Below are 17,181 nucleotides of genomic sequence, written 5' to 3' on the forward strand. Positions count from 1 at the left end.
TGTCCTGCAAATGGGATTCTTCGGTTGACATTCCCGCTCATGTCGGGAACCAATTGCACTCGGAATGAACCGATCCCCAAACCAGGTCTCTACGCCGGGGGTGTATGTTATTCGCACACCCGGCACGGGTATGTATGTCCTGCGTCTTCGGCGCTGTACCAAGAAAGCGAGCCAAGGCCTCAGAAAATTTATATTAATATTTTCTTCATTCCAATCAGATAGAGTCGCCTGTGTTACAAAATCTATCCAGAAGACATTGCTTCAGGTATCGAAAGTCGGAGAAATATTTTCAAGATGGCGCAGCCCACCAAACGGATTTTGCCCCCTTTGCTAGAGGAGTCGACTTTTGATAAGGTACTAGACAAGCTTAGCGAAATTGTCGGCGAACCCAACATCTCGCGCAATCACTTGTATGGAAATCTCGAAGGACCACAGGGGCAGAATTTCTATGACGATCTCTGGCCTCTGGGGAACCCAACCGATCATACCCCCAGCGGCGCAGTGAGACCGAAATCCGTCAACGAGATTCAGCAGGTTCTACAGATTGCAAACGAGTATAAGCTCCCATTGTGGATTGTTTCCCGCGGACGGAACCTTGGGTATGTCAACATTTTCTTCCTGGTTTGTTTTCTCTCGGTCACTTTCTATTTTGATTTTCTGTTCCGTCAAGCGATCAAACGCGATGTAATGCCTTCTGACAAACAACTACCAGTTATGGAGGGAGTGGCGCTATTGTCCCTGGAAGTGTTATACTTGACTTGCACCGGATGAACAAAATCATCGAAGTAAACGAGGAATTCGCCTATGCTATTGTCGAACCTGGAGTTTCGTTCTTCGATCTCTATGAATACATCCAAGATAGAGGCTACCGGCTCTGGCCATCATGCCCCGCGCTAGGTTGGGGTTCGATAGTTGGGAATACGCTCGACAGAGGATTTGGCTACACGCCGAACGGCGAGCATGCGGAACAACAATGTGGCATGGAAGTTGTTCTTGCCACAGGAGAGGTTCTCAGAACTGGGATGGGTGCCCTGTCCGGAAGTCCTATGTGGGCCTTGTATAAAGGGTAAGCAAGTCGTCGGGTTCCCAAACAGAAGACCACTGCTACGATGAAATATCTAACCTTTCAATAGTGGCTATGGGCCCAGTGTAGATGGTCTCTTTTACCAGTCTAACCTAGGTAAGCAAAAGGCAGGGCAGATCTATTGGGTAGTAGCTGTGCTGATAGACGAACAGGAGTTGTTACCAAGATTGGGATCCATCTAACACCGGCTCCTGCGTGCTTTATGGACTGCGTAGTCAGTGTTCCAAATGAAGAAGACATCGGCGCACTGGTACGCATTATGTCCGCTCTTGAGAGGGAAGGCATCGTTCAAAACCACGCCTCGATCGCAAACCCATACCGGCAAGCCCTGTCCTCGGAAGACCCACTTGTGTTAGAGAGAGCGGTGGGCCCAGGGGTAGAAGGTGGCTGTGCTACAAATGCTGACATGACAAAGCTTGCAAAAGAACAGGGCTGGGGCTACTGGAAAGCCCATTTTGCTATCTATGGCGCTTCGGGTGCCTTTATAGACGCTTGTTGGACCATCGTACAGGAGCGTTTTGCCGCTATCCCAGGGGCTGCGGCCACCGCCGAGAGACACGAGCACAAGCTTGGCGGTCGTTTGAATGCTGCAGAGTTACCCATGGGTGAAATACCACACACCGGATACCCACGTCTTACCGCCAAGGATTTTGTTAATATTAGGGGAGCCAAGGGTGGCCATATTGCCTTTTCGCCGCTCTTCCCCCCAGATGGAAAGCAGCTACAGGAGTGGTTTTCTAGGATACGGCCGTTGGTTGAGAAGGCAGGTTTTGATCTGTTTTCAGACTTCCATATTTATGGGCGGTATATTATAGGCATTGTGCTTGTGGTATACACCCCGGCTGAAGCGGCTAGGGCTAAAAGTCTGTTTGATGAGCTACTAAAAGACGGCGTGGAGAGGTCCAGCGTTTCGGAATATCGCACACATATCCACTTCATGGACGAAGTTCGGAGACATTATGATTGGGGAAATGGCGTCCTCCATCGCACACTGGGGACTATTAAGAAGACACTAGATCCCAATGGCATCTTATCCCAGGGGAAGTCAGGGATTTGGACGTCATCGAGACCCCTTACGGAAGCTATAAGGAATACGCGGCTTTGACCACAGCACTCATATGAGCAGCTGGTGGCCAAATCAAAGGGGAAAATCCGCTGTCGTGGGGTAAGAGTTGATTGGGCAACATCCAAGACAATCATTCATTCGTGCAAGAATCATTATGCCTTATCTTGTTCGGTCTAGAAAAATCCTAGATTACCTTGCAGACTGAGTACAACTTGCGATCTGTTACTACTTGCATAAAATGTGATGTTATTCAATTCCACTCTCCGCAGCTCTCGCTGTGTCGCATTCAGCTTGAGAGATGCAGGTCCGTAGCTATGCCATTGGCCCAGCGAAAGCCTCCATATCAAACCACGCAAAATCCTGCCCAGGGTTTGGCAAAATCGAACTGGTCGCCGTTTGGGAACCATGGGTATTTTCAAACTCGGGCTGTTGAAGCGATAAGGTCAAATCTTCCCATGCCCCTATCCCTTTGGGAGATGTTGTGTCTCTGAAGGATTTGTAGAGGTCCAGAAAATTGTGCAAGCATTCACGACAACGCGAGATAATAAGATTATTCCTGTTTAAACGGCGATGCACCTCACTCGCGTCCTTCAAATCGGAAAGGATAAGGTCGATGTCTTCTGTTGCCATTAAACCTGAGAAAGACGATTGCGTGCTTATAAGAAGCATACCAAAGTGCATCATAGATGCGTTGAAGACTGCGCAACTTGGTTAGATGGATCTCTGGGACGCGCGAGGCGGACCGAGTTGGGCCACATACCAAGGAAATTCGTCATCCACCAAGCTCCCCATAGCGACGTTGGAAGAAACTGTTCGTCCACTATAGTCTTTGCAAGTGCAACACCTCCGCTGCACGTGTACATGCAGTTTTTAATGGTCGAGAAGCCTGAATCTTTCAGGAGGGACAAGGTCTCGGTAGCGTTGGTGCCATCTGGTTTGTATTGGAGAAACCTTAGGAGTACGGGGCGATATATAAGAGCCTGCGCGGCGTGGAAATATAGGCTTAAGCCGGTCTGGAAACGTTGCATCGGCAAAGCCCGTGGGATTTCAGGGGCAGCTATAACACTGCCGGGACGGATCTGAGCAGGGACTGAACTGCGCCATTCAGACAATTTCCAAGACAAGTCAAAGGCTGAACGTAGAGTTTCAAAAACACCCATGCTGTTGTTTGCAGCCATATTGTCACCGTAGAGTTGAGCCAATATATCAGAAATGATCATGGCCAACCGACTGCACGTGATTAGTGGGATCTCTGGGTTGAAAGTAGCTGCACTCACATTTTCGCATTGTAGTATGCCAAACTAGTCATGGCAACCGTGCGGCTCTGATTAGAAGTAGGGAAAATGTCGCTCATATCTTCTGGAAGATTCTTGCTAATGAGAGACTTTGGAACAACCGGAGGCCGGCCGAGATAAACACTGACTAAACTACGAACAAGTCAATATGAGAAAGCAAGGCATGGGGTTGGGGGCATTGCTTACGTATCATTCACAACACACCAGAACCACGTTCTCTTGCATAATTCACGTTGTAATAGTGGCAAGTTCTGGGTTGTCTCAAGGGAATGCAGGCCTATTTGCATGGCTGCCTTGACAGAAAGCACATGAAAGGACCATGTCTGAGCTGAATTTGTCGAACATTGAAGATAACAAGTCAGGAGACAGAGCAGTTGCACTAAATTGAAGCTATCAGATTCTTGTGGAAGTGTTAAGAAGGCACGCGCCATACCAGTCTCTAAGTCTGAATTAATTACCGCCTCGGGCATTGCCAGGTTAAGGGCCCTTTGAAGATATTCCCAAGACAATTTGTCTTCAGCATCTGTAGGAGAGGCGAAGCTTCTCATCTGATACATCACAGCAAACATAACAAAGAGCAAAGCTCGCCACGATCGACTGGCATGGCTGGAGTCATTCCTTCTGAAGTCCCTATATTTTGCAAGGAACGTGTCTCTATATATGCAAGGAAAGAAAAGGCCGATGGTGTCAAAATATTCATGAAGAAGGGAGGTGGCTTCCGGCTCAGGGGGCAGGTACTGAGCATCTGCTACTGTAATATCACGCGGTATTAAAGAGTAGCTGGATGTTAGATTATTTTGTTGATTGTTGCTCGCTTCAACACCTTCCGCGCGAAGGTTCACCAAATTTACTGGTGCGCCACTGAGAGTCTTTAGCACTCGAGTGAGTTCGTAGACGAGTGCGACATTGGATGAGGGACCTATGACAGAAGTAAGCAAACCTTATCCCCGCAAATTGTATGTAGCATCTGCCTACCAAAATACGATGAAAACGTGGCATTATCCGAAAGTGTGATTATTCCCATACCATCAACACCATCCGTATTGACCGGATGATGAGCAGCGCCGCCTTCCGGATTACTGGTTGGTGAGTACGGTGTAGTAGAGTTTCGTCGGTCGTAAGTTTCCAGGCTGATACTATCTTCATCGAGTGCCCCATCTGCACTGGTAGATACTCGCCGAGACGCATGGGGAGATCTTGCGAAAGACTTTAGTTGACTCTCCAATTCTTTCACCCTAGACAGCAGCCCGGACGTGTCAGATCTGTCATCATGATAAGCATTGTCACCTGCAGGGTCCTGATGAAAGTGTTTACCTCCGTGCTATGCCACCGCCAGTGGGCTGATCGTATTCACAGGGTATGGCCAGTTGCTCGCATCGTTTGCAAGAGGGGTGGTTTCCATTGCACTATTGTTGAGAGGCGCTGTCAATGATACTTCTCTCTGGGGGAAGCTGCTCCGACTTACGCGAGTCTTTCGGTCCCGGCACTGACGACACGCCACAGAGACACGTGCTCGCTTCTTCGGACGACGATCTTCTTCCATCTCAGAGGGTTCGCAAAATGATCGGAGTGTACAAACTGATGGTGTTCTCTTGAGTCAAGATGGACAAAGGTTCGATGGAATTTTGACGGGTGGAATCGAAGTGTGTGAGTGAGATCAGCCACCTGCCTGGCGGCTTCACTTCCCCGCACGAGGGGCCTATGAGTCTTGCTACGAGCTTATGCAGAGTGGATAGACAGTGAAGATGCGGAAGGGAGAGTCGCGGTCAAGACGAGCCACGGCCGCGTCCTCTCGGAGTACATAGTTTTCAGGGATAATTACGGTATTACCGAAACGGTGAGGAGACTCGTGGGCCTTAGTTCCTACATCCGTCTACTCAAAGTTGCATAGTGTATCTCAGGAAGCCCACTCTGCAGAAAGCATGATGCCATATGGCCGAACTAGTAATTTCCAGTCCGCCTAGTGTAGCATCGCAGAGGCTCTGGTTTGAACATATTGAAGGCGCAAGGTCTCAGATCTTTGGGTGAGGATCGAGGATCCCTAACCCCCTTACTCGGCTCCCGGGCTGACCGATTGCAGGATTCTGGTACCCGGTTATTGTGCAGTTAAGACAGCGGAGGAGGAAGGCCATAAGAATGGTCGGGTGTATCGGGAGGCGGAAACTGCGGTATCCGGGCAAAGCGGGGAAAGAGGGGGCCAATGCCATTCTCTGTATCGATGGATCGGCGACCGGAATCTGCGTCTTACTCCGCTAAAGAACAGCCAGCGGATTTCTACACGGGATACATTATCACCCGCCAGAACCTTTGCGAGGCAGCTTTGCCCCGAACTGGCTTGGTAGGAAATATGCCAAGTACACAACAATTGTTTGAACTTCCAGCTTTCAAATAGCGAGAATAACGACTTGTTAATTTTCCAAATTCCCTTCGGTTTGAAAACGTTACTATAAATACCAATACTTCGTTTAGGTGTTTAGTATCTTGACCTCGTTTTGACTCTGCCTCCCCTATCCCGGATTTTTACTCTTAGAAATACGCACCATGAAGTCAACTGGCTTTACGAACCAGTGGTTGCATGTCTTAAGCCCTTGCCCGTGACCAAGAATTTCCACATCATACTCTCGTACCACCAGGGGAATCAATTTGTTCATTTCCAACAAGGATATGTTCTTTCCAATGCAGGTCCGTGAGCCCATACCAAAGGGCATATAGCTTCGCTCCATGAGCGCCTTTTCGGCCTCGCTAGCATGTAACCACCGCTCCGGTCGAAATTCATCCGCGTCAGCACCGTAGATCTGTTTGTCTCGATGTATGACCCAGCTGTTCACGCCGACATTGGACTGAGTCAAACATACGTAGAGACTGTTAACTCCAATCAAACTAATCAAACTAAAATAGGAATGGAAGGCGAACAGCCCTTAGACTTAGGTTACCTTTGGTGGAAAGAACTGGCCGGATATCATAGCACCCCCTTCAGGAACTTCACGAAACATCGGAAACCCCGTGCCAGGGTGCAAGCGAAGACATTCCTTCATCACCGCCTGGAAGTACGGAAGTTTTTGCGTATCGCTGAACCTCGGGATATCATCAATTCCAGAAACTTCTAGCTCATCGCGAAGCCTTTGGAGAGTCTCGGGATTACTGTAGATGAAATAGAATACAGCACTGAGACTGATAGCTGTAGTGTCACTCCCAGCTCCCACGTTGGAGATAACATTGGCCATGATGTCCCATTCTGTGAATCTTCCGGGAGCAGCTTTCTTAGCTTCCAGGAGTTTATTCAGCATAGGTGAATGGGAACCAATAGTCTCGGCGCCATAGATAGCTTTTCTCGACCCACCCATCTTAACATTTCTTTCAGCGAAGTCTGCTAAAGCATCCGTGCCTAGCAGCCCCATTATGCGAAGTATCTTCATAATGAGAGACCGGAGCGTGATAAACAAGCCGATATACGAAGCTGCAGAAATAGCAGCATCGAGGTTTTTGATAATATTGCTCACGTCTAGCATGTTATCGAGGAACCCGAATCGCTCTCCGAACTAAAGAGAGACAGTCAGTTGTTGACCCATGACATGACTAGACAGAGTTACGGACTGTAATATATCCTATGACATCGAAGGCGTAGCACTGGACCCAGTGCGCAAGATTGACTGCGGAGTCCGAGCTGCCCGCCTGATCAAGCTGTCTTCGGAAGAGGCCAATACAACTATCGACGAAAGGCTCATAGCTCGTCAACGTTGTCATGGAATACATGCTTGCGACTTTACGGCGGTTGGCGGCATGTTTCTTCGGGTCTCTTTCAGAGAAAAGGTTGGTCCAAGTAAGATCTTCTTCTGTATTCCACGCATCATACCACGATGATTTTACGTATTTCGTTCCGAGGCCATAGATAGTCTTGAGGCATGCTGGATCACTCAAACTATAGTAGTTCGGAGCAATTCGGACTATCGTTCCTAATACTAGCTTTAGCAACATCTACCAACGAATGTAACATGGCCCGTGGATTTGTCGGCAGCGGTTCCTGCAGATCCATCTTACCCTTCTGACGGTGAAGTTTGATATTGGTATTGTGAAAGTCTCCTTTGACCATTTGACGCAAATACCATAGGTTCGTCAATCGTGACCAAAGGGGCCCTGGAATTGCTCTGGTATGTGAAACGGAATCCAACATCAAGCGTACGACATAGCGAGCCAATAGAACAAACACCGCCAAAATAACAATACTTGCGGCAAGTGACATTTTGTGTGTCGAAAAACAGTGTAACTAAATACCTGAGAGTTATAGCAGATCATCGATCTTCTACTTTAACAAATCGACGAGCTGCAGCTGGCTAGCTTTGGCTTAAGAGCATCGCCTGTTGTTCACACGGGCTCCATAATCTATGCGTGAGTTCGGGGAAGCATCAGCCGCAGACCGCGGCCGTCCGTACCTCTAACCAGGCGTATCAGACACCGTGACGACCACTAATAAGGGGGCCGATACGCGAAAAAATACGGACCTCGGAATTTTCGTCATCAAACCGCACGGATGGTGGGGATACAATGAGTTGAAAGAGGTTGTATATCCCGTATTATACCCCCGTTAGCTTCCAATTGGACAACGGTAACGAGAGCATGTCAGTGCATACACTGGACATAACCCAGAAGGCTTCATAAGGACTTGTTGGCTCGCCGGACATTAATATCCGCGACGCGGACACAAGCGGGGGTACGCAGGGGAAAGCCAATGCCTTCGATCCCAATCCCTACCCTAAGTACAACGACGCGCTGGAGGATAGAGGCAATAACACCTATCTTTTTGAATTATCTGAAAATTCTCACTATGACTACTCCAACTCAAAAGTACGCCTTTACAAATAAATGTCGAGCTTGCCCCAGCAATCGACTTTGGAGCAATATTCAACGGCGACAGAAGATTTATTGCAATTACTGGAGGGTCCATTGATGGACCGCGTCTGACAGGAAAGGTTTTGTCTGGTGGCGGAGACTGGGAAGCTGTGCGACCCGATGGAGTCGTGCATGTCTCCGCCAAATACTGCATCCAAGCAAGCGATGGTACACCTATATCTATCACGAATGAAGGCTTTGGTCGGGGCAAGTCAATCAAGTATAAAGGCGATCTTTGATGGTGACTGCGCCTCGGCGAGCGAGGGTGGCAAAACCTGGTACACAAAGACATGGCCACGATTCGAGGTCGCTCCTGGCAAGTGGGATTGGCTTAACACTTCTTGCTTCATTGGGGACTTACAACCCCGAGCATCGGCTGATTGAGTCGTTATCAATATCTACGAAATTATCTGAAGTCACCGGGGCTAAGTCGTTCAGAACGAGCTGCGGGTCATCGCTTGGAAGAGTGCCAGCCAGCAATTGTTCGTTGGACATTTGAGCAGTGGAACACTGTGACTTCCTTTGTTGCCACCACGACTTGTACCTCGCCAAATAGGTAGAAACATATTGGAATGCGATTATGGGGAATACAATTGGCAGGCCACCGAGGATGAAGCAGTAGATCGATCTTTAGACGATGCTCAAAGGCATAAATACATCCGTATAGCAAACCAGTCACTTTCTCTCGAGATGTTTTTAGAGAACCAAACTCAGTCCTTCCATAACCATTTCTGTGGGGTCGAAAGGCGAACCCCTCGAAATTTTCCTATCCAATACAAGATTGGCAGTCCTCACGGGTATAATGTTCCCCGCCGAAACCGTACGCCCCCGGAAGAGGCGCGGCTCGCGGGTATGTAGAGGGACTGCATACCCACGCATAGGCATCTGATTATCAAACCTCGACGGCCTCAGGGCGGAAGTTCCTCGGGTGAGCTTTCCTTGCAGGGGCGGAGAATTCTCTTATCGCATCATCCTTAACGGTGTGAGGTCATCGACTGCCCTTGGCGGTGTTGTCTTCTGTCTAAATAGGGAACAAACTTGTCTCTCCTTACTGCCCAACCTCGAAAATGCCAGATATCCTACAATTCAGTTATCTCGTCAATCTCCATGATATCACGGACATAATTGCAATTTCAGAACAAAGATTCCAACGTGGTAACCAAATACTAAACAAACGTAGTTACATCCGCGCGTTACTCATGGAATAATCTTTGCGCGACGGAAGCGATCGAATGCCGTCCACCAAGCTCCTCTGCTGTCCGTCTCGACCTTAGCACTGCCCATCATCGCATGAGTTTTGCTCATATCTAGCTGTCGATCTAAATTGCATAAGGTCATCATAACACGCGCAAAGTCGCCGTAGCTCTTGTTGTTGCCAACTCTTCCCGTCTTAAGGCCCTCTTCTTTTTCCAGTTCCCTCCACTCATTGTAGTGCTCAACTAGGTACTCGTTCGGCACAGGCCCGGCAACACCATCACGAGGGCCTGTGCCCCTTAACCCGAAGTACTCGCAAATGACTGGCCACTTCTCGCTCCAAGACGCCGGTCTAGCGCTGTCTGTCACATTGTACCGTTGTCCTGAAGTTTCTTGTGGGTGGAGGGATGCATATATGGCCGTCTTTGCTATGACATCCTGGCTGCTGTCCTGTGACAAACATTCCCATGACCGTTGTGTCCCTGGAAAGACCACTTCACTACCCTTGCCGTTTATCTTAGCGTAAAGAGCCAAATATGTAGCAAGTATCTGGGCCATGCAATAATAATTGTTGTTAGGTACGAAGCCGACAACCAGGTCAGGCATCAGCTCGCAGAAGGACCAACTTTTTCCCTGAGAAATCCAAGACAGCTGGTCGACTTGATGATAATAAAATATCTGCGATGCGAATGGTTCGGGCATTCGCGGTAGCGACTCTTTGAGCGGAACCTGATCGCGGAATGGGAACTGCTCCAGAAGGTGAGATCCATATGATTTGGCCCCAGTCCCAAGAACAACGAACTTGAGGTGGGACGAAACATTCTGGATGGCAAGTACGCTTCGTTTCACTAGCTCTGTATTTTTATGTACCTCCGCCTTCGGATCGGCATCCATAATATACGCTAAATTGATTAGCGCTCGCAAGGTGGTTACTGATAAGGGAGTACGCACCAAAAAAGTAGACATGGGTTATTTTGTCGGCGTTTGCCACCTTCCTTTTCAATTCATCCTCTAAGGTCTCTGGTTTTGCGTCAACGAGCAGATCGATTCCGCTGACGAGATCTAGCTTGGGTGATTTCGGCCATAGTGTGTCTTGCAAGCTAAGTTGTCTGTTTGTCAATGCTGTGACAGATGCAAAGGCATCCTCGGATGGATATCCTTGCAATAGAGCGTTCACCACAGCCCAACCATTGACTCCACTGGCGCCTAGACCCGTATATTAGTGAATTTCGGTGGTAGTTAAGAATAGTTACTAGGGTCAGGTACTCACCAAACACTATCGCGTGGTTTTCAGACATGATTCGGATAGAACCTCGGATGGAAGCAAGGACAAGACCGGATATTGAATATGCAGGATGGCTTGCTTGCCACAGGCACAAACGCGTCGTTATATATCACGGCTTGTTGCACTGCATAATAACATGTACACTCGCCTGGAGTCGCTCATTTTACCTCCATCGCAGCCATGTGACACTCCAATTGCAGGCTAATCACCAAGAAGACTATACACGGTTGCTCAGATTGACTTGCCGAACCAATCGATTCACCGGGCAACGTAATGTGATGTTCCTGGCCGACTCAAAGGTACGTGTTTTCTGAGTCAATCACAGAGATACCGTCATTCAACTGCAGATCAGCAACTCGTAAGTTAGTTAGTTAACCCACTGTGCTGAATAAGCGGAACCTACGCAAGGTTCCGAGCCGAATGAAGACATGCAAGGCTAAATAGCGGGACTTACGGTGTGGAGCTCCGGTAAGTGGATGGTACTCACCAGGTAGCTATCAGGCAGCACAAACCGCTAGCAGACAGGTACAGTTCGATGAGTACGACGCTGGTAGCAGTGCATAATTCTCCAAACAACCTTATACAAGCCATTGTGTGGAGTTCAGCGGAATCTCGGGGGTATACAGCTGCTGCACCTAATGAAAGTACACCCACGTCAATATGAGACTAGGAAACCCTGCACCTTCAGGTTTGTGTAGAAGACAGGACAGCCGTCTGGCCCCGGTCCTATGCCGCAAAAAGACGGCAGACCGATGATCTTACTCACCAAAATCATCTTTATCCCTCTTTTCGAACTATAAGAGCCTCCAAGTCCCCCCGACAGTCAAGGATATGCGTCAGGAACAACAGAGCAAAAATTGGAAGCGAGAGCAAAATGACACGTACCAACAGCGATGAAGTTAATGGCGGTGGGTCGACCTTCACAAGCAATGTTATCAAAGATGGCGTTCTCCGGTACCCTCCAACATCCGTCAAGGTTGTAATTGTCGGTGGCGGGATATCGGGCTTGTTCGCTGCTCTCGAATGCTGGAGAAAGGGACATGATGTGCAGGTTGTTGAAAGGGGAGCAAACATCTCTGAGGCAGGTAAGCGTGGTCCCCATGAAGAGAATTTATTCCTGCTCTGTAATGGCCCGGCTCACCCTTGTTAGGCGACGTTGTCGGAATTGGTCCGTCTGCCTGGGTCTCGCTGCAGAAGTACCCGTCGATGTTTGAGGAGTGGGATCGTATTTCTGACGATCCCGTGTGGCTCTTTTGCGGGGAGGATGGAAGACCTGTTGCTCCTCCGTCAGAATATGAGTATAACTCAAACGGTGTCGCGCAACATGTATGCTATCCTCTTCGCATCAAGCCCCTCATCGTTCGCTCCCAGTTGGCCGAGATGTTAGCAGGCCAATGCAAGAGGCTTGGCATCCCAATACACTTCAATACTCCAATCGTTGACTACGAGGAGGATGGTCCCAGCAAGAGAGCAACAGCTATAACTACTAATGGTCAGCGCTTTAGCGGGGACGTTGTGATAGCTGCCGACGGGATTGGAACCAAGTCGCACAAGATTGTCCTCGGTGAGGAAGTCAGGGCTATCAGCACCGGATTTATTATATATCGCCTCAAGTGCCCCGTTTCGCGGCTAGCAAACGCCCCGGCATTCCAGCAGCTTTATCAGCAGATGGGGAGACCAGAAATCCGACTGGGGCCCGCTGGTCAACTTCATTATGCGCTTACGATGGCCAAAGACTATGTCTCCTTGGGATTATCAGTCAAGGTTGGCCACGGACGCTCCATTTGATAATCGTCAAATGTTAATCTATTCTACCAGGATGATGGAACCGCAACCGAGTCATGGTCCGCAACCGTGTCAAGCGACTATGTTCTGTCAGAGCATCCTGAGTTCATTGATTGCCAACCGGTAATCGCTGACATTATCCGCAATGCGCCGGATAACAGCATAGTGCGCTGGCCATTGGTGATGCGCAACCCGCAGCCGAAATGGACTTCGCCTTGCGGGAGAATTGTGCAGATCGGAGACAGTGCACATAGCTTTCTTCCTACATCCGGGAATGGAGCGACGATGGCCATTGAAGATGCGCTTTCAATTGCAGAATGCCTACGGCTGGGGGCAGGTGATGTTGGAACTGCAACCCAAGTACACCAGCTTCTTAGGTGAGAGCCTGACCGGCGCCGGTTGCCTGCGCTTTTTGACCAGTCGGACGCATTGCTAATGTATTGCCACGCAGATACCAACGCGCATCCGTCGTGCAGCAGACTGGAATGAATAACCGGAGCGAGATCAACAACAAAATGTCAAACGACGTGCTGCGTCAGGGCAAGTGGATCTGGACTCACAATCCTGAGCAATATGCGACCACAGAATTCTATCGAGCCCGCTCGTGCCTCGAAAGTGGTGCAGAATTCCATAATACCAACCTGCCACCAGGATACGTATGGACACCTTGGACCATTGAGGAAGAGATGGCGAAGGAGAGAGCGGGCGTACATAGCCAGGATGTAAAGAAAAACGGTTACTGGGGTGTTGTTTGATGAAGCGGTAAATAGGTTGGGTGCTGGTGGGTGTAACTTAGGGTTGGTGGGCTATGTACTAGCAGTACCTGATCCTGAAGCTATGACTCGGGGGTTTAGTTGCCGCTCACTTGGCTAGTTAACTAGTTAACGAATAGTTATCCGGACTGGCCGCTCATCCGCCCGAGTTGCGTACCCAACTGGCCAAGATAACTGAAGCACTTTGAATAACAGCCGTTTCATTAAAGCATTTATCTCCAAATTTGCGACAGTATGAGATATTTTTGTACTTGCAATTTCCGCCTTGGATAATAAAAGAACCCTTGAGTGTTCGTTATGCTGCAGCCTTTATTGATGTATCAAACCCATACTATAAAATATCCACGATCCGGGCCGATAATTGATCAAAACGAATTCTAGGGAAGGAAACTCTAACTCAAATGAAAACAGTAATTGGTTACGAGCGTTTCAAGCTACCCGTCCACCAATATTATGCAACACGAGCCTAACAACAATGCCAACTGATTAACCGTCTTTTCAGTGCCTTATTGCGCCAAAAGCGCAATACATATAACGCAACTATACTTTGGATGATTGCTAAAAACCCGAATATAGAAAATTGTAATTCAAAAAGATTGGTCAGTCTATGTAGAGTTGGATATATCGACTATTTCATTTTTCGTACATGCGTATCCACTAAAGGACGTCTTCGCGAAGATAGGAGAGGCCTCCCTTCAGCTCGGACGTTATTGCGTAGTGCTGAACGAATGATTCATGCGCTCATCAAGGATGTTAAGCATAATTAAAACACACTCTGGGATTCAGAAGATATGCCACAAACAATAGCCTGCGAATACTAGGTTGTGGTTACATACAGACGGTGATTAATAGTAGTAACCATGCAAATAGGTTTAGGATACATTGAATACGATAAGCGCGGCTGCAGATAAGGGACCCAACCTAAAGGCTGCCTGTCCTACGGAACGGCTGGTAGACGGACGGCGTCCACTTGCTCGGGAGTTGCGTCGATTGGTTGTTGATTGTGGAGTTGAAAGGTGACATTACCTTTCTTAGTTTAGGCCCCTGCATATCAATACATTACTCTGGCGGCTAGGATGACTGGAAGGTTTGAATATATGCTAGGTCAAGTCGCGATCTTAATAATCTACGAAGATCGCTCTTCTATCTACTGTATATTTACCTTCTACCGCGGAGTCGCTCTAAAGTAAGGGCTATAGAGGTGTAAGGTAGGAGATTTAGCCTTGCTTACTTTATTCAGTTGAATTTACAAAAGGGTATTTTCTGACCAATGTTCATGTTCTTAATACAGGGAAGAGAACTCACATATCAAGACTCTTTCAGTGAGGAATGAAAACAAGGTCTCGGTACAGGTACACAAATTCCATACCGTTTACCGATGATCAAGTCATACATATGAGGGAGATAACAAGCTTGAAAACGCATCTTTTTGTCTTTGAGAAGAGTAATCTATATTGACGAGACATCATAATTCCTGACATGTCCAAGCCTCAAACTCCATGCAAACCGGCAAATGGATCACGACTTGCATTCTCATGCCGAAAATATTCTATCTCATTTGCAATGTCCTGCGCTTTCTCTTTTCCATACACCTCCTCAATCTAAGCCAGGGTGGCATCAATGCCCGCGCTGACTCCGGACGAAGTCCATATGTTTCCATCGGTAACCCATCAGGCATGAGAGACCCAATGAACCTGAGGCCTCAATGACATAATTTCCTTGAAGACCTTCTTGTTACTGGTTGCACGTTTACCGTCCAACACTCCAGCTTGAGCGGCTAAACCGGAGCCAGTACACACGGTGATCAGATGCTTCAGCCGTGGATAGACCCGTTGAATGAATATAATGATCTCCTGGAGAATTGGACTGCATCCCATTGTGGCCAAGCCGCCTTGAATGAGAACGACGTCGAGAGGCGGTGCTGTGCCAAATGTGTGGGTGGAAACAATGCTTTGGCCGATTGCACCCGGCAAGGTGGGGGGTTTGGTTGTCACTGGATCGAGCGACGATGCCAGCAAAGATAGGGAGATATTTTCCGACCATGAGAGGACATTGATGCAGTCTAAAGGACCGAATACCCTTTTGTAAATTCAACTGAATAAAGTAAGCAAGGCTAAATCTCCTACCTTACATTTCTATGGTCGTATGTGCTTTATGCTTGTAGTGACGGGTTCATATAGCATGCGTACAGGTTGCACAATCTAATCAATGTCCAAAAAATATAGAAGAGGGGCGATAGGAGGTCGGGGAGTATTCACGGCTCTGAATCATATCTTGTGACTGCTAAAGCGGAGATAAAGAAATTCATGATGTGGTATAGTTTGGGTGATACGGTCTATCAGATCCGGAATGTGCACCGGAAATTTCAATATGATGACGCAGGTTGGTTGACTGAGTTTTTCACGGCGTCCTCCTGAAAGCAATGGCCAATGAGAAATACAGAAGAATAAAGGATTTTACGTACAACGAGTCAAATGCACAACGACGCGAAGTTATGAGCTAAACCTCGAGTAGCCTGCACTGGTCTTCTTTGGTACACCACATTCAGGTCCTTCGAGAAACATGCGAGTTGGGCCTGTAATTAGAGGTAGATTCTTGGCAGTCTTGGCTACTCTAAGTTCATTCTTCATCAGTTGTATGCTCCCACACCTCTTCCTCCTGGACAGGTTTCTTCTCTGGATCTCGCCACTGGTAGCAAACAATCTTCTTGAAATCGGGCTGGCAATGGTCCCATATAGCTGCATGACCTTGCGTACGCATGGAAACACTTTGCCCCGAGAAATCGATGTAGTCAACTCCATGGATGTTGTGGTAGAGATCACGGAGGTACTCGCTTACTTCTTGAAGCAGTTCGCATCGCTTCTCGTCAGCTGGGAAAGATCTCGATTCGTCCCCAATTGGCTGGTCAAGATCAGTCATCTCGTAGATCATGTATAAGTGCTTCAGCAACATATTCTGATATCGTTTTTGTCGGGATCGTTGGTTTAGGAGCAAAAGACTCCAGACTTGGTAGTAGCTCCGAGTGAACCGATGGCGTTCTGTTGGAGTCAATGACAGCGGACGTGGGTTTCCTCCATAGAATTGGTCATCGATGCTCTTAAGAGAAACTGTAAGAGATTTCAATTATCACATGCCTCTTGTACTTCCTGTGCCTCTTGATCTGTCTACTCACTCCGAATATGCGCGGTAATATCACGATCAAACACCTCGATCGCCTTCTCCACGACCCTAGAGTTCCGTCGCAATCGTAAAAGATCCGCGATAGTCATTGAAGAAGACGAATATGGTGGCGGGCCCCCTTGATCTGCCAGTACGACTCTTGCATATCGCTCACATGGGATCTGTCTGCGTAGGCGTCTGTAAATGGCAGGCGTATTTTCTTTCATAACCTGGCGCAGTCGACGGCAAGTCGCTGCCAAGTGAAGCGCATCCGGAAGAGTGAGTTCCCCGAATATCCTGATGATGACCTCTGTAGGCATGGGACTTGATTGTGAGAATGAGTGCATGATAAGCGTGGTGAACGAATCTCCGGGATAGTTTGACTTGCCGAGGAATAAATCATGCATCGTCTTGTCTCTGTTCGCCTTTTAGACGGTCCAAGATCATGTGATTAGAGATTGGACCTAAAAAACCCGCGACAACTGTTGCAGCAGCCCGGTCTCTCAATACGCCTTCCCATATTCAGACTTGAGCCAAGGCCTGTTTCGCACTAAATCCAGGGCAAATTTGGGGGCTAAGAGGAAACCTGTCAGGGGCTTTTTCTGTGTTTGATTAGTGCTTATATAATCATCAGCGGCTGACTTGGGTCTATG

At 48.2% G+C, this 17,181-nt stretch overlaps 6 protein-coding genes across 6 annotated transcripts; 2 read left to right on the top strand and 4 right to left on the bottom strand.

Moving 5' to 3' along the window:
- Positions 1 to 294: 294 nt before the first annotated feature.
- BDQ94DRAFT_160012 (uncharacterized protein) lies at positions 295 to 2,189 on the top strand (the record flags this gene model as incomplete). Its single annotated transcript, XM_026769152.1, has 4 exons — positions 295 to 599; positions 713 to 1,066; positions 1,134 to 1,180; positions 1,237 to 2,189. 4 exons carry the CDS (start codon positions 295 to 297, stop codon positions 2,187 to 2,189), a joined length of 1,659 nt encoding a protein of 552 aa, XP_026625415.1.
- Positions 2,190 to 2,462: 273 nt separating this feature from the next.
- BDQ94DRAFT_179346 (fungal specific transcription factor domain-containing protein) lies at positions 2,463 to 4,469 on the bottom strand (the record flags this gene model as incomplete). Its single annotated transcript, XM_026773350.1, has 5 exons — positions 2,463 to 2,848; positions 2,911 to 3,380; positions 3,428 to 3,577; positions 3,650 to 4,364; positions 4,421 to 4,469. 5 exons carry the CDS (start codon positions 4,467 to 4,469, stop codon positions 2,463 to 2,465), a joined length of 1,770 nt encoding a protein of 589 aa, XP_026625416.1.
- A 1,483-nt stretch (positions 4,470 to 5,952) lies between these two features.
- BDQ94DRAFT_160014 (cytochrome P450) lies at positions 5,953 to 7,685 on the bottom strand (the record flags this gene model as incomplete). Its single annotated transcript, XM_026769153.1, has 4 exons — positions 5,953 to 6,285; positions 6,379 to 6,984; positions 7,040 to 7,398; positions 7,484 to 7,685. 4 exons carry the CDS (start codon positions 7,683 to 7,685, stop codon positions 5,953 to 5,955), a joined length of 1,500 nt encoding a protein of 499 aa, XP_026625417.1.
- A 1,844-nt stretch (positions 7,686 to 9,529) lies between these two features.
- Positions 9,530 to 10,824, bottom strand: BDQ94DRAFT_171160 (SDR family oxidoreductase; the record flags this gene model as incomplete). Its single annotated transcript, XM_026771672.1, has 3 exons — positions 9,530 to 10,428; positions 10,478 to 10,732; positions 10,797 to 10,824. The coding sequence occupies 3 exons, from the start codon at positions 10,822 to 10,824 to the stop codon at positions 9,530 to 9,532; spliced, it is 1,182 nt and encodes a 393-aa protein (XP_026625418.1).
- Positions 10,825 to 11,685: 861 nt separating this feature from the next.
- BDQ94DRAFT_171161 (monooxygenase) lies at positions 11,686 to 13,351 on the top strand (the record flags this gene model as incomplete). Its single annotated transcript, XM_026771673.1, has 4 exons — positions 11,686 to 11,896; positions 11,962 to 12,575; positions 12,630 to 12,973; positions 13,048 to 13,351. 4 exons carry the CDS (start codon positions 11,686 to 11,688, stop codon positions 13,349 to 13,351), a joined length of 1,473 nt encoding a protein of 490 aa, XP_026625419.1.
- A 2,637-nt stretch (positions 13,352 to 15,988) lies between these two features.
- On the bottom strand, positions 15,989 to 16,935 carry BDQ94DRAFT_179347 (F-box protein; the record flags this gene model as incomplete). Its single annotated transcript, XM_026773351.1, has 2 exons — positions 15,989 to 16,476; positions 16,542 to 16,935. The coding sequence occupies 2 exons, from the start codon at positions 16,933 to 16,935 to the stop codon at positions 15,989 to 15,991; spliced, it is 882 nt and encodes a 293-aa protein (XP_026625420.1).
- Positions 16,936 to 17,181: the final 246 nt, after the last annotated feature.

This window comes from Aspergillus welwitschiae (genome assembly GCF_003344945.1).
Source record: "Aspergillus welwitschiae strain CBS 139.54b unplaced genomic scaffold BDQ94scaffold_19, whole genome shotgun sequence".
NCBI classification, from domain to species: domain Eukaryota; kingdom Fungi; phylum Ascomycota; class Eurotiomycetes; order Eurotiales; family Aspergillaceae; genus Aspergillus; species Aspergillus welwitschiae.